At 34.0% G+C, this 17,119-nt stretch overlaps 1 protein-coding gene across 2 annotated transcripts in view; it reads left to right on the forward strand.

Moving 5' to 3' along the window:
• Positions 1–495: 495 nt before the first annotated feature.
• The window catches only part of LOC114331285 (E3 ubiquitin-protein ligase HECW2), a 955,949-nt gene continuing 939,325 nt past the window's right edge, over positions 496–17,119 (forward strand). The window contains exon 1 of one of the 2 annotated variants that reach the window (XM_050656276.1): positions 496–1,194. In XM_050656276.1, coding sequence (XP_050512233.1) covers positions 843–1,194 — 352 coding nt within the window. In that variant the 5' untranslated portion in view covers positions 496–842. The remainder of the gene's footprint in view (positions 1,195–17,119) is intronic. The other variant, XM_050656277.1, reaches the window with a different exon arrangement.

Here is a 17,119-nt window from a genome sequence, read left to right on the forward strand (position 1 = left end):
GCAGGACTCAGAAATTCATCGCAAAACCCTATTTTTATTTTTTGGGAAAATCTAATTTTTACAGGAAAATATCACAGAAAATTTGTGGATATTTCCACAAATTGTAAGTAACTCATCTACCCTTCCACTATTGCAAAAGGCAGGACTCCGAAAATCGTGGCTGAACTTCTGTATAACATCTCCCAGTCTATAAGACTAATAAGACTGACACTTTTCTTCATGTTACGTGAAATAAAAATTTTGAGTTATGTTATTGAAGTGTTTCAGAAAATTATCCATTAATTTCATAGTTTAATGTATGCGTATACTGAATTATAGATATTTTTGAGAAGTGGAATGCAGGAAGCGCGCTTTGGTAGTATGAATAAAAATGAAAATAAAATGCTGTTAAGTTGGTTGCATAAGTGTAGATGAGAATATCTAAAATATTTTTGACAATTGCAGCGCATGCGATGTTAAAAGCTGTCAAATCAGCTGTTTGTCTACAAAAAACAGAACTTTCATTTTTATTGTAAAATAGAGTTTATACAAAACAAAATACAAATTGTTTCATTAAAAACAATGCGTTTACAAGAATATCGGTAAATAATAGTGTAGTGTAATATCCAAAAAATATGTGCTTATAAAAACTGTTGTCTTTATTGACCATTGTAAACATATCAATGGTTCAAAACAAATAAGAACTGAACTGTGTGATGCTGTGTAATAACCCAAAATCAGTAAATCCGCATAGGATTTTGTCGTCGCGATGTCTGTCGTCATGGCAACCACATCTCAATGTAAGGGCTAAAAATGGTTTTTTATACAAAAATTAAAATGGACAAAGCTTAAAATTTGTCGCGATGAATGAAGCTAACGAAACGAATTTGAGTGGTTCTGTCCAAGATCTAGTACAGTGTGATGAGGAAATCGGGTGTCGGTTTTTAAAGTGCAATCCAAAAGAAAATGGGGCACCGGAGCCCGAGCCGGAAGGTGCGTGCCCGCGAGTTGTAGAATTGAAGGAAACTGCTGAACACCAAGAGTTTGAAAATGTGCCTGACGAAACATATAGTATGGAAGACAATACGTTGGAAAAACAGGAAACAACTGTTGAAAATATGATTTTTGCAAAACAGGATGACCAAGGTGGTTGGTTGTTGAGATGGGATGTACAGAGAAAAAGTGATGCTGACTTTATAGCACTCTGCTATGAAGGTAAGTTGTTTTCATTAAAGACAATTTTTTGGCTTAAACTTACTGTCATACTGCCAGACACAAAAGGAATAAAAGTTATACAAAATGGGTTTAAAACAAAGGTAACAACTAAAAGGTATTAATACTAAACTAAACAGCTAGAACAACTAAATACCAAGACATTAACTAAAAATGTTTAAGGGTAAAGGGATGATAATCTGCTGTCTTTTAAAAAGTTAATTAAAGAGTTGTGTACACCTACTCAGCCAAGTGATAATAAATATAGTAGGTATATTCCATGGAGCTGCTACTTTACATTTTAATAAATTATTTCTTAGTTTAGATGAGTAAACTGTATTTTTAAAACAACCAAAAATATATGATCTAAATCTAAATCACTTTCCTCTCCACAACGCTCACATCTATCATTATCCAAAACGTGTATTTTAAATAAATTCTTTGGATAACATAATATGTGCTGGAATCACACTCTAATAAAGGAAGTTATGTGCTTCCTAGGAGCTCTACAAGACTTGTACTAAGGAAATTTGGGAATATCGGGCGAATATATATTTTGATTCACAAAAGAATATTCCTTCCACTGGTAGCTCCACTCCCGAAGCAATGTTGACTTACAAGAGATGATACTATCAGAATAACAATTATAGTAAAATAAACTAATTTTTTCCAAATTGAAATATTGATGAGATCATATTCCTTCACTCTGTAAAAAATATATTTGGTAATCAATAGGTATTTCTTGTTTATTAATCATTTATAAAAGATCAATTTCAAAGTAATTTGTTTTTGTTTATTAGTTAGAAGGCCAGCTGTTCATTTTTTATTATAAATCAATTTTACTTAAATAACATATTAATAGGGGTACGGAATTTTCGCAAATAAAAAACATGAATTTCGCATTTACTTTTTTTATAATTATAAAATTTCGCATTTATTTTTAACTACGAGTAAAACAACAAAAAACATTAAGTAAAAGCTAACATCATTGTAATTTCGACATTCGACTCTTTAAGAGCTGTTCTTCGATCTGTCACTACATTATTATATGATGAAAGATCATTTTGTTTCAACACGTGTTACAACAATAAACAATCCTTTCAAAAATTACAATAGAAAACTTTCCTTAAAATCTTTCCCTTTCCATACCTTCCTAACTATTACCTACTTATTTAGGGGCGAGTTGAGCACCTGCAGGTATTTCGCAGAAATAAACAAAAACTCCATATTTCGCATTTATCGCATTCAAAATTTCGCCGAAATTCGCATTTATTTGGTAAAAACGAAAATTCCGTACCCCTACATATTAATCATACTGATTCTTAATTGTATTTTAAAAACATGATTTAGACATGAAGTTTTTTATTTATTGTTTATTAAAATATCAAAAGTTTATAATAGAAACTCTTGATAAGCGCTAGTACTAGGAGTAACTCTATTTTTTTCGCCTTCTGGTTAGTGCCCTTTCAGATATTACATTGGGCGTCTGTTTACCTTTAGCAAAAGTTTTCATATAGCCTTTCAATGGGAACTTTAACTTTTGTTCCTTCATTTCATGTTGTATTTGGTAAATCTTTAACAATATGCACTTTATTTGGTATTAAGAGAAAGTGAAAGTTATAAACACTATATTTATGTATGCAAGTGCTTAATTTTGAAGAATATGCAGAAGTTAATTTACATGCAAATTAACTCAAACTTTCTTTGCCTTCTTTACTCTGAAAACGCACTGAATATAATAGAAATGGGTTTCTACGTTCTTATTGGCATGCATAGCCAGTCAGAGCCTAAAGGTTAGATGATTGATTAGTGATATACCTCAAAAGTATTCATTATTCTCAAAATTGGAAAGAAATCCTTTGTAAAAGGTATAAAAATTTTTTATTAAAAATCCCTTAAAAGGGCTACATCACAACAAAATGTTTTCGATTTTTATAAAAAATCATCATCAGTGTTCGATAAACTGGATGCTAGCTGAGCCACAAAAGAAAAATATCTGGGTAAAAACCCTTTACATAATAGATGCCTTAAAAGTGCATACTTCAATAAAAAGGCCTGTGATGGTCACATGGCAAACAGGATAATGCCCTAAGGTAAAGTATACAGGTTTCCCAACACGTGGGATCCAAATTGAGTTGATCACATTTCAATGACTTAATGGCAACTCAATTTGGATCCCACATGTTGGGAAACCTGTATACTTTACCTTAGGGCATTATCCTGTTTGCCATGTGACCATCACAGGCCTTTTTATTGAAGTATGCACTTTTAAGGCATCTATATTTTATGTAAAGGGTTTTTACCCAGATATTTTTTTTTGTGGCTCAACTAGCAACTTGAGTTGCCATTAAGTCATTGAAATGTGATCAACTCAATTTGAATCCCACGTGTTGGGAAACCTGTATACTTTACCTTAGGGCATTATCCTGTTTGCCATGTGACCATCACAGGCCTTTTTATTGAAGTATGCACTTTTAAGGCATCTATATTTTATGTAAAGGGTTTTTACCCAGATATTTTTCTTTTGTGGCTCAGCTAGCATCCAGTTTATCGAACACTGATGATGATTTTTTATAAAAATCGAAAACGTTTTGTTGTGATGTAGCCCTTTTAAGGGATTTTTAATAAAAAAATTTTATACCTTTTACAAAGGATTTCTTTCCAATTTTGTGATTGATGGTATACAGCCAACTATAGGAAAACTTTTTCTTTTCCTTGTGGATTTTTTAATTCATTATTCTCTTTGCCTTCCTATCTTGGGTCATATCAATATTAATCCCCTTTACTGACATGTCCTTTCTAAGGCTCTCCTCAGTTCCTCTTTGGCTTTCCTCTCCTACTCCTTCCAGAAACCCGCAGTTCAGCAATTCTTTGTATTGGGTGATATAAGGTCTCAACATTGAATGTGACCAAACCATCTTAACCTATTCTCTCTCATTTTGGCATCAGTTTGTGTCACTCTTAGACTTCTCAGAATATACTCATTTTCAATGTTATCTTTTTTGGTCACTCCACTCATCCATTCAAGCAATCTCTTTTCTGTCACATGCATTCATCCTCTTTCTTTTTAACTGCCCATCATTCGGTTCTGTACATCATAGCCGATCCTATGGCTGTTTTATACAATTTTCCCTTCAGCTTCATTGGACTTTTTCTGTCACACCACACACTACTTGCTTCCTTCCACTTCATTCATCCAATTCTAATTCTACTGCATGCATCTCCACCTATTTTCCCATTATTTACTCGGTAATACCGTTTTCCTAGGTACCTACTTAAAACTATTATTTTTCACAATTATTTTACTAACCAAAGATATCATTTTATTTGTAGAAAAACTTAAATGATTATCCCAAATACAGTGAAATCCTGATAAGTCGGCCCGGATAACCCGGAAGTCCGACTAACCTGGACCGATTTTCATCAGACAAACATTTCAACAATAAAAGTGTATGTAATATCATATTTGAGAGATAATGTGTATTTGTATAATTTGAACTACACGATAGTAAAAATGACTCATGACACATGGTGGCAGAGCTACATTCATTATCTCGGATTATCGGAAACAACAGGCACCTGTATTCCTTTATTTATTTCAAACTGTCTTAGCATTGTTCAAAAAGACTAAAAGACTATTTAAAAAATTATTTTTTAAACAATGGTCTTAGTCTCCACTGTTCTTAAATAATATAACATTGTACCGATTGTGACCATATTGTGTGTAGTACAGTCATATTTTTCGCTTTTGTTCTGTAATCATGCTTCAGGTAGGTTTGTGTTTGCGTGTTTTTTGTCTACGCATGAGTTTTTAGCAAGAAATGAACAATACTCTATACTCTATACAACTATACATAATTTAGATGTGTACTGTGCATATATTATATTTCATGCTATTTCAATTATAACGGAATTTATCGTATTTTATTAATTTTTACCATATTCTCCGGCTAACCCGGATCGGCCGCAGTCCTTATTAATCCGAGTTATCAAGGTTCCACTGTACTCTGTTTCTGTTTTACTAAGTTTTAAATCTTTTTCATCAAGAGCTTGTCTCCACTTTTCTAGTTTTTGTTCTAAGTCACTATTTCCTATTAACACTACATGATCCGCATACATTAAGCACAGCACCAGAGAATATTACCATGTAGTTTCACTGTTATCTGATCCAAAACTAATGAGAATAAAATAATGGAATAAGCACTGAGCCTTGGTGCAATCCTAGTTTTACATGAAATTTATCAAGCTCTCCTACACCTGTCCTAACAGTAATTGTTAAAAAAGGGGTAGTTCCCTAGGTTGGCTGTATACCATATATTAAGAAACTCGGTAAAAACCACTTCTATGTAATAGGTATATTTATTAAAAATTTTAAAAAATCCCAATGGATTGAATAAAATGAGTCCAATTCAGAATGTTTTCGGACCTATCAGTCCATCATCAGTGAATTCAAATACTTGCTAAATAGCCCCAGAACCAAACAATGGTTGAAATTATAATTCAATCTACATTATGTTAAAGTAATATTGAACTGGCTAAACCCCGAAGTTAAAAGATATAACCTCCGGGAACATGGTGAAACTCTATCAAGAAACTCAATCAACCATCTTAGGCCAACGTTGACTAACGTTGAAACTCAATCAACCATCTTAGGCCAAGTCACTTGGTAGTCAACGTTGGCCTAATATGGTTGATTGAGTTTCTTGATCGAGTTTCACCATGTTCCCGGAGGTTATATTCTTTAACATCGGGGTTTAGCCTGTTCAATATTACTTTAACATAATGTAGATTGAATTATAATTTCAACCGTTGTTTGGTTCTGGGGTTATTTAGCAAGTATTTGAATTCACTGATGATGGACTGATAGGTCCAAAAACGTTCTGAATTGGACTCATTTTATTCAATCCATTAGGATTTTTTAAAATTATTAATAAATATACCTACTACATAGAAGTGGTTTTTACTTCATGTTAGAGTTTTTTAAGTAATTGTTACTTCCTTGTACATATCTTTAACAATATTTACATGTGCACTGGGAACTCATCCCTTATCGATTGCCAGTATCAGAATCTCTCGAGGAACTCTAGCATATACTTTCTCAAGATCAATGAATACCATATGACCGTTTGTTTCTTTATTCCTGTATTTTTCAGTTAACTGCCTGTTTAATTTGCACATTTTCTGTTTTTTTATCAATAACTTATTTTATACAGTTCTGTCATTTTTCCACTTTGATTTAAGTACTTAAGTGTGTAAAAAAATATTATGAACATCTCCCATTTTATATGCGATATTTTTGTACTTTCATCAACACAGAACCTTTCAATCCATCCTATACAAATTCAATTGAGTTTAGTTTGCAGTTAAATTGTTATAGTCGGAGAGATAGAAGCGGATTTTGCTCGTGATAAGTAATATGGACAAACTAAACGAGAATAGGTTGAATTAGTTGTGTACGTGACTTTACCCAACGGGCGAAAACCAGAGTGGGGGATTAGGGTAGTTATAAGGGATCAAAGTCGAGGTTTTTATTATTTTTTTGTGACGCTCATGATCGATGTAGTGCACCAAAATTTGGGAATAAGTAGGCATGACGTAACTAAGTAAAATCTCCAGGGGCGGAACGCTGCGTGGCCGACAAAGGGGTGGGGGCAGGGGTGAATATAAAAATTGTAAGGGTTTTTTTGTGACGTTCAGGTTCGAGATAGTGCACCAAAATTTGGAAATAAGAAGACCATGACATAACTAAGTAAAATCTCCAGAGGCGGAAACTAGAGCGGCGGACGAGGGTAGTTATAAGGGGTCAAAGTCGCGGTTTTTATTATTTTTTTTGTGGCGCTCATGATCGTGGTAGGGGAGCAAAGTATGCTAAATGTGCAGTCACAACCCAATAGGTCCCCACCTATTGGGTTGTGAAGAGTAGGTCCTAAAACCAAAAAAAGTTAAGTAAAGTTTTCCATTTTAGTGGGGACTTTCCATTTTTATTTTAATTTTCATTTCCAACAATCGTTTTTTTAGATTATAGCGCCATCTATCCATAATTCGAAAAAATGTCTTTAATAAAAGTTATTTATTTTTACGTAAGGAATCCAAATCTGCACTAAAAAAATGGGAGCTCCCATTTAAGATTTTAAAGTAACCCCCTCTCCACCTCCGTGGGGGTCGTGTTTAGTACCATTCGATAGATTTTTCAAAAATATTAAATAAGTATATTTTTCAGTTTTTCGATCTGTCATTCATTTCGCGAAATATTCGCTTTTTTCTTGTGAAACTTTGGGACTCACCCATTTCCTTACGCCTCGCTCAAATCGTCAGATTTTTGAAATATACACTGTTATGCATGTATTTATCTTACCTTATCTTAATCTGACGATTTCGAGTTTTTCTAAGGATAGATTTTTTTTCGCCCCCCCCCCCTTAACGAACTCCCCTGTATTAAGAGCCAATATATCGCACACCTAGTTCAATAGTGCCACAAGTGCAAAACACAATATTCTCGAGAAATGAGCAAAACGTTCTGTAGTAAACGCGTTTTGCCCTGTAAAAAATTTATTTTGAGAATGACTTGCTTCAAAATTACAATTTAGGTAGCAAAGTATACACTTATTGGCTGGATCTTATTAGAATTTATTAAAAATAAAACGTTATTATTATTTTGATAGTTATGGCGATATTGCATTGTGAAGAAAGTCATTTATAAAACGATACCTAGGAGATACGGCGGCAATATAATGAAAAAATCAATTGATTTTTGCAGTTGTGGCCGTATTGAATTATATCGGTTGTATTGTGGCAGTGTATATTATCGCCACATCTCTCTTGATTTTTGCAGTTGTGGCCGTATTGAACGTATTGAATAGGGAACTTGCACATTTTTTTTTATTAGATAATAAAGTTCAGTTTTGTTTAAAAATGAGAAATACATATTTAAAGTCTTCTGCGGTATAAAGTAGTTCAAACGGCCCGTGACGTCACATAGTTTTGCATTAGTTTTTATTATGGTTATATTTCGCTGTGTCTAGGTACACGATAACGTGTACGCAAATAAACAAGTTAGGTAGACGCGAATTAAACTTCATCAAGCCAGTGACGTCATTATTTAGCTTGCGCAGTGACTATATATTTTGGTACATGCTATTTTGATATGTTTAGTGTTTGTTTGATAGAAACATATTTGTTAAGGGAAGGGAAGCAGAACTATTCAGATGTTTCAAACTTAATTGTAATAAATCAATGTATAATATAAAAGTATATATTTAGGTTAGCAAAATAATTATATGTATTTAGTTTACATGACATGTAGGTACAAAATATTGTTAAAATAATTTTTATACGTAAGTGAATGAATATAATCAACTATTCTAAGTGCAAAATAAGCCACAATTTAACTACTTTTATTAACGTTTAGACGTCCAAATCGGATGTCATTGTCAAAATACAAAAATTAGTCAGATTAAATAAATTATTAGAAAAAATTTTTTACTAAGCAACAACATTTTTGTTTAATTTAATAATATTTTGTATTTTGACAACGACATCCGGTTTAGAAGTCGAAACGTTAATAAAATCAATTTTTTAGTTAAATTGTGGCTTAGTTCTCATTTAGAATAGTTGATTACAAAAATGCCACAAGGATAATAGCTTCAGAACAAGTTAATTATTATTGTGAAAGCTTTAGGTCTTCCTTATATTTTAATCTTTTACGGTAATACTATTTCATTTATAACTAAAAAAAATATATATTAATTTATAGTCTCTTATCTTTTTCGTACTGTTTTAAAATGTTCTTAAACTCATTAACAGAACTAAATAATTGTCCACACTCCGTAGTTAATTTAAAAACAAACACTAAACAAATAAAAAATATGAAATCACTGACACTAACTTTTTTGCAGTTGCCGCTAGGGCATCTATGCCATTTCGTTCGTTGCAATTCGGGACTGCACGCTGGGGTTTGTTTTGGTTGGATCGGGGAGAGCAGCATATGTGCCTCCTGATGAGAGACTAATAAGTTTCGAAACCGGTAGAGGTGCTTGCAGCACTCTCTGATTGGACTGGAATATGGTTCGGCTGTATTTTCGTTTTGCAACGAAATTGAAAGTGGTTATTCATTTTTGACTAACTTTTTTATTTGCGTACACGTTAGCGTATACCTAGACACAACCTTATATTTAGGTATATTCTTCTTCTCCTTCTTTAGTTTATTGGCCTCCACCTACTTGGGTATTTGGCAAGCTCATCGTCGTGGAATAAGTCAAAAATATTTATATTCTAATGACATTTATCGTATATCATTGTAATAATATATACCAGTTTGTTAAAATTGTAGTTTTATACTGTTTTTGAAGGAAAGGAACGAAGGTTTACTATTGAAAATAAAACCATTTTGTAAAAGTACAAATTTTCTATGAATAGGTCTAACGATCAAAAACACTTGTAACGTCACATAAATGTATTTTCTACTGACGTTTATAACGTCTAATTTAAAATTCTGTTTACTTTATTGGAAAAATGTACATGTAAAACCAAGTGACGTCACGACGCATTTTGGACCACCTGTTTTAATTTGAATTTTTAATCGTCTTTAGGGGCCAAACGAAAGACAAACAAAACTTTTTTATCTTTGATACATGTTTTAAATTATGTTCTGTTGTGATTTATAACATTTTTTTCGAATGTAAAAATTTATGCAAGTTCCCTAATAACGTCGGTTGTATTGTGGCAGTGTATATTATCGCCACATCTCCCAGTTATGGCCATATTGCATTTTCAAAACCTCCAAAAACCCTACAGTGAAATACCGAAGTAACTTACTTTATACTTATCCAAAACAATATTTTAGTTCAGGCTGTATTGCATTAGATGGGCAATTATAGGCAATATTTTACAGCCTTAACCCAAAATTCGAATTTTTTGCAGTTGTGGCACAATTGAACTAGGTGTGCGATATGGTATAGGTACATTTTCAGGGTACAAGGTTTCTCACCATGTAATAATCTGACGCGCTCGAGTAACTGCAAAAGTCCCCGCTTGGGCTCCCCGACCATCGAGATAGTGCACCAAAATTTGGAAATACATAGGTCATGATGTAACTAAGCAAAATTTCTAGGGGCAGAACGCTACTTGTGGGACAAATGGTTGGGGTCAGAGGTGAATATAAAAATTATAAAGTGTTTTTGAGACCCTAGTGATCGAGATAGTGCACAATTTGGGAATAAGTAGATCATGACGCAACTAAGCAAAATCTCCAGAGGCGGAATGCTAGGGGGGACAAAGTGTAGGGGCGGGGGTAAATATAATTATATTATAAGGGGTTTTTTTGACGTTCGTGATCGAGATAGCGCACCAAAATTTGCGAATAAGTAGAACATGACGTAACTGAGCAAAATATCTAGAGGCGGAACGCTGCTTGTGGGACAAAAAACGGACCCCTACCCGTCACTGCTTTTTCTCCCACGTAGCGTTCCGCACCTGGAGATTTTACTTAGTTATGTCATGATATACTTTTTCCCAAATTTTGGTGCACTCGATCATGAGCTTCACAAAAAAAAATAAAACCGCGACTTTGACCCCTTATAACTTCCCTAGTCCCCAACTCTGGTTTCCGCCCATTGGGTAAAGTCATGTACACAACTAATTTAACATATCCCCGTATAGTTTGTCCATATTACTTATCACAAGCAAAACCCGCTCCCAGCGCTTAGACTATTATGGTTGCATTTCTAAAAACTGATGTTTGTGTATACACTTGAGTCCAGGGTTCTTTACCCGTGCATCATTAATACCTGGCGAGATAAAACACATGTTATTTTTATGAAAGACTAGTCTCAGTATATTGAAAAGAGTTAGGTACAAAAAAAGACGTTTAAGAATGTTTAAGACGTTTAAGTACAATAGGGAACTTGCATAAAATTTTAAATTCGAAAAAAATGTTATAAATCACAACAGAACATAATTTAGAACCTGTATCAAAGATAAAAAAGTTTTGTTTGTTTTTCGTTTGGCCCCTAAAGACGACTAAAAATTCAACTTATACCAATCACCCTAAAACGCGTCGTGACGTCACTCCGTTGTATGTTTACATTCTACACCAATTGTATATATCTTCTTCTTCTTCAGGTGCTGTGTCCGTATTCAGACGTTGGCTGTCATCATGTTTACAAGTTCCTGAAACCTCTCTCTATCGGCTGCTGCGCGAAATAATTCTTCTACCGTGGTACCACACCATTGTCTAATATTACGCAACCATGAGAGTTTCTTTCGACCAATCCATCTCTTTCCCTCCACTTTTCCCTGAATTATAAGGCGAAGTAGATAGTATTTAGGTCCTCTAATTATATGGCCGAAGTATTCTGTTTTTCTCCTCTTTATGATGTTTATGAGCAGACGTTCTGAATTCATCATTTGGAGAACATTTTCATTGGAAGTGTGCGAAACCCACGATATTTTTAGGATTCGTCGATAGCACCACAATTCGAATGCTTCTAATTTATTTAGCATTGTGGTTTTTAACGTCCATGTCTCACAACCATACAATAATATAGACCACACGTAACATTTTAGGACCTTTTTGCGAATCTTCATCGACAGGCTTCGGTTACATAAAACTGGTTTCCAGGTCATAAAAGCCTTACGTGATATTTCAATCCTGGTTATTATCTCTTCATCACAATCTCAATTTACATTTAACCAACTGCCAAGGTATTTAAAATGGTTTACTCGTTCTATCTCCTCTCCATCAAGAGAAAGCACGCCTTGATCTACATTTATCCTTCAAACTGCCATCCACTTTGTCTTTGAAATATTGATTTTTAGGCCTCTCCGAGAACTTGCTTCACCGACTAGATTTACTAATGTCTGGAGATCTTCTAAATTTTCTGCAAGAATGGCCGTGTCGTCAGCATATCTGATATTGTTGATTACTTCTCCGCCCAGTCTTACTCCCTCTTGTCTGTCGTCCAAAGCCTCCCTAAAGATTTCTTCAGAGTACAGATTAAAGAGACTGGGTGACAAAACACAACCCTGTCGCACACCACGTTTGATGGGTAGTTTTTCAGTACGGCTATCTCCAACTTGGATAGATGCTATAGTCTAAGAGCTAGTGAACTCTCCGACTAACGGTCGTCCTGTAAGGCTAGAAATTTTTTTAGTGATAATTCATAGCACATCAAGGCTAAAAACCATGACCTGGCAGGCCTCAGCGGTGCACGTGTATCTACCAGGTGAATCGAAAAGTGCAAATTTAGGGGGTAAAATAAACTTTCTCCTGTAAGGTTTAAATTTAAGTATGTGTTTGAGTAAGTCATTTAGAAGAAATGTGTACAATGACAGGCGATTCTGAAGTGCATAAGACTTTGCCAGGCGAGGGGAAAGATTAGGGGTTTTTCCTAAAATTATTCTTTTTCCATCGAACAAATTTTTTTAGGTTTTTTGAATAATTCCAAACAGAAAAGGTCTTTAGTGATTTTTCTCTTAAGTTAATAGTTTTTGTTATATAAGCGATTGAAAATTTTGAAAATTGCGAAATCGGCTATTTTTAACCCTAAATCGGACATTTATCTAAAAATTTCAAAGTTGCCAAGGTAGGTAGATATTCTTTAAACATTGATTGATGAAATCCCAAAGAGTTTTTTTTAATACAATATCGGAAACGCCTTTGTTTTTTAATTGCTAATCAAGCGGGCGCGACACTGTGGTATTTATAAGTGAGGACCTTTGAGTTGGCATAAATTCATTATCTCGAGAATGGGCAAATTTCAAGAGAAATCCTCAGACAGGTCGATTTTTATTTTTAAATTAGGACTTTTTGGCATATATGTAATACTAGTGACGTCATCCATCTGAGCGTGATGATGTAATCGATGATTTTTTTAAATGAGAGTAGGGGTTGTGTGATAGCTCATTTGAAAGGTTATTTAATTCTCTATTCACTAATATAAACATCAACATAATTATTTATACAGGGTGTTAAAAAAAAATTTTTTTATTAAATTAACTTTGATTAAATTTGACAAATAGAAGAACTTTTTTTGTACGCCCTGTATAAATAATTATGTTAATGTTTATATTACTGAATAGAGAATTAAATAACCTTTCAAATGAGCTATCACACAACCCCTACTCTTATTTAAAAAAATCATCGATTACGTCATCACGCCCAGATGGATGACGTCACTAGTATTATATTATATATGCCAAAAAGTCCTAATTCAAAAATAAAATTCGACCTATCTGAGGATTTCTCTTGAAATTTGCCCATTCTCGAGATAATGAATTTATGCAAACTCAAACGTCCTCACTTATACTACAGTGACGCGCCCGCTTGATTAGCAATTAAAAAAACAAAGGGGTTTTCGATATTTTATTGCAAATAACTCTTCGGGATTTCATCAATCAATGTTTAAAGAATATCTACGTACCTTGGCAACATTGAAATTTTTAGACAAATGTCCGATTTAGGGTTAAAAATGGCCGATTTCGCAATTTTCAGAATTTTCAATCGCTTATATAACAAAAACTATTAACTTAAAAGAAAAATCACTAAAGACGTTTTCTGTTTGGAATGTATCAAAAAACCTAAAAAAAATTTGTTCGATGCAAAAAGAATAATTTTAGGAAACACCCCTAATCTTTCCCCTCGCCTGGCAAGGTCTTATGCTCTTCAGAATCGCCTGTCATTGTACACATTTCTTCTAAATGACTTATTCAAACACATACTTAAATTTAAACCTTACAGGAGAAAGTTTATTTTACCCCCTAAATTTGCACTTTTCGATTCACCTGGTAGATACACGTGCACCGCTGAGGCCTACCAGGTCATGGTTTTTAGCTTTGGTGTGCTATGAATTATCACTAGAAAAATTTCTAGCCTTACAGGACGACCGTTAGTCGAAGGGTTCACTAGCTCTTAGACTACTACTTGATTGTAATATAAGAATTTTAGCAGTCTTATATCGTAGTGGTCAAGTCCTGCTGCCTGTAGTCAATTGAAAAGTATATCATGTTGTACTCGGTCGAATGCCTTCTCGAAGTCGATGAAGCATACATAAACGTTCTTTCGGAATTCACAGCTTTTTTGTAGAAGAACGCGCATACAAAATAGTGCCTCTCTAGTTCCTAGACCATCTCTAAATCCAAATTGCTTATTACTAGTGTGACCAACTCCAATTCAGTCGAATTCGGGACAGTGCTGAAAAAAATACCTAAAATCCGGGACTTTTCAGTGAAAATCGGGCCATTTGTTTTACATAAGTATAATAGTACTTATTGATATCATCATTTTATTGATTATTTAACATTTTCATAATTATTATTTTTAAACAACATTAAATTTTCTTTTTAGCAGGATGGGTTGTAATGATAATTACGTTTTTGTTAATTTTTGACGTTTCGACTCCAACACGAAAATTGTTCTCAAAAAGGACAAATTAGAAAATCAACTGATGTTGGATTTCCATGTAAATAGAACCTTAGGTTAATATAAAAATATAATTATCATTATTTGATATTCATGTTTTTGAATCTTCTTTTCAGAAGACGATAATTAAAATACAGAAAGGGGAAAAAGTCCAGAGTTTGAGTTTTCGTAGAACTATAGTACCACGATATAAAATGCATGCGTTTTGAATGTGGTATTAGTATTACACTCTAGAATTTGTCGACTTTTTTTCGTCCCACCAATTCAATTTGATATGAATTCTTAGAAGAATAATGTGTTCAAAATTTCAAAACAGAATTTTACCAAAACGTTGAAAATTCGGATGGCCCGGAAGCCTTGTCCGGGACGCCGGGACACGACTTCGTAATTCGGGCCATGTCCCGGATTTTTCGGGCTAGTTGGTCACACTACTTATTACCCAATCTACTTTCACACAGAAGGAATACTCGGTTTTGTATAATTCGTAAAAATATCTTAAGTGCGTGACTCATCAAACTGATTAGTCTAAAATCGCTACATTTGGTGGGCCTGCTTTTCTTTGGTAATGTTATAAACAATGACTCCAACCAATCATCTGGTATTTTTCCTTCGTTGTAAATTTTGTTAAAGAAAGTATTTAAGTAGGAAATGTTTTCCTCATCCAAAAGTTTAAGTAGCTCAGCAGGGATTTGATCTGGTCCGGGTGCTTTATTGTTTTTGGCTTGCTGTATTGCTTTTCTGACTTCAGAGTTCAGTATACTGGGACCTCTGTCTAACTGGTTGCCACAGGTAGTATGTGGAGCATTTTCTCGAGAAACATCGTCAAAAAGGTCAGTGATGTATCTTTCCCATTCTTTGCACTGTTGTTCGTGATTACAAATTTTTCCGTCTGTGTTTTTAAGTACGTGAGCATTTTTCTGTTTTCTATATCCGGAGGTGTATTTAAGTTTCTTGTGGAGGTTGAACAACGGCGGATCCAGCAACCTTGCAAGGAGGGGGCAATGAAATAAAAATTTTCTCGTCACTCGCGTACGCAGGATTCTTTTTCGGTATGGGCTGTTACTTTATTTTTCTTCGTATACCATGTCCTTTCAGAACGTTGGTTACTATCATAGCTATCTTAATTTTAATCACTGCCACCTTAAATCAACCAGAAAGTGCTTTTTCGTCCTGGACTGCGTTTGCCTTCTATTTTCACTTGCATAATATTTTGTAGCAACCTATATTTGAAACTTCTCCTTATTACATGTCCAAAATACTCCACTTTTCTCTTCTTGATGCCTTCTATAATCTCAGTAGTCTTGCTGAGACGTTCTAGTATTGTGGAGTTTCGAATCTTCTTCACCCAAGATACTTTTAAAATTCTTCTATAGAACCACATTTCCAAAGCCTCAAGGCGAATTAGGTAACTAGATCGATTTTATTCGCAGTCCAAGACTCGACACCATACAGTAAGACCGAGAACACGTACTTTGGAGAAGAAATTCTGTTTTATGTTTCATTCCGTTATTCAGTTGTCAACAGGACACAAAACTCACTATTTATTTTCAATCGTAATTATCTTTCTTAAAAAAAGGCGACACCAGGCGAAGTCTCAAGGAGGGGGCAATTGACCCCATTGACCCCCCCCTTGGATCCGCGCCTGAGGTTGAAACTGTCATGTTTTTTTCAGGGCGCGAGGATATATATACACTGATATACACTGCGCGTCATAGAAAACGGGCACCCTAAAAAATGGGTAATTTTTGATGTCGCGTATCTCCTTAACCTTTTGTCCGATTTAAGTGATTTTTTGAATATGATATAGCCCTATTCTTTGTCAATATCTCTGTAATAATATTTTTGCTAAACAGGTAAATTTTTATTATATTCCGGGTGTACGAATCAAACTGTGTTTTTTTCTCAAAGTTCGCAACATCCTGTGGAATATTCTAGCCTTTATAAAATACTGAAATTAAATCTAGACTATAGCCTCAGGTTTTTTGAACATTCTGTTTTCTGATTCATTCTCTTATGTTGGATAATACAAAAGTTATGTACTTTAACAACTAGTCATGTTCTTCATCAGTATAGGATGTTTGTAAATAAGTGCGACAAACTTTAAGGGGCAATTCTGCATGAAAAAGTAATGACCGTTTGCTTTATAAACTTATGTCCGCAAATGCTTCGTTTACGAGATACGGGATGTTGAATTTTTTTTTTAAACTGACGATTTATTTTATTGCCCTAAAACCGGTTGAGATATGCAAATAAAATTTGGTAGGTTTTAAGAGATAGTTATTTCGAATTTTTTGACTTGCAATCAAGAATTTTATATTCACTATTGACGTGCATACGGGTAATATGACCGACCATATTACCCGTATGCACGCCAATGGTGAATATAAAATTCTTAATTGTATGTCAAAAAATGTGCAATAACTACTTCTTAAAACCCACCAAATTTCATTTGCATATCTCAACCGGTTTTAAAGCAGTAAATAAATCGTCAGTTTGTAAGAAAAAATTCAA

The sequence above is a fragment of the Diabrotica virgifera genome, chromosome 7 (genome assembly GCF_917563875.1).
Source record: "Diabrotica virgifera virgifera chromosome 7, PGI_DIABVI_V3a".
NCBI lineage: Eukaryota > Metazoa > Arthropoda > Insecta > Coleoptera > Chrysomelidae > Diabrotica > Diabrotica virgifera.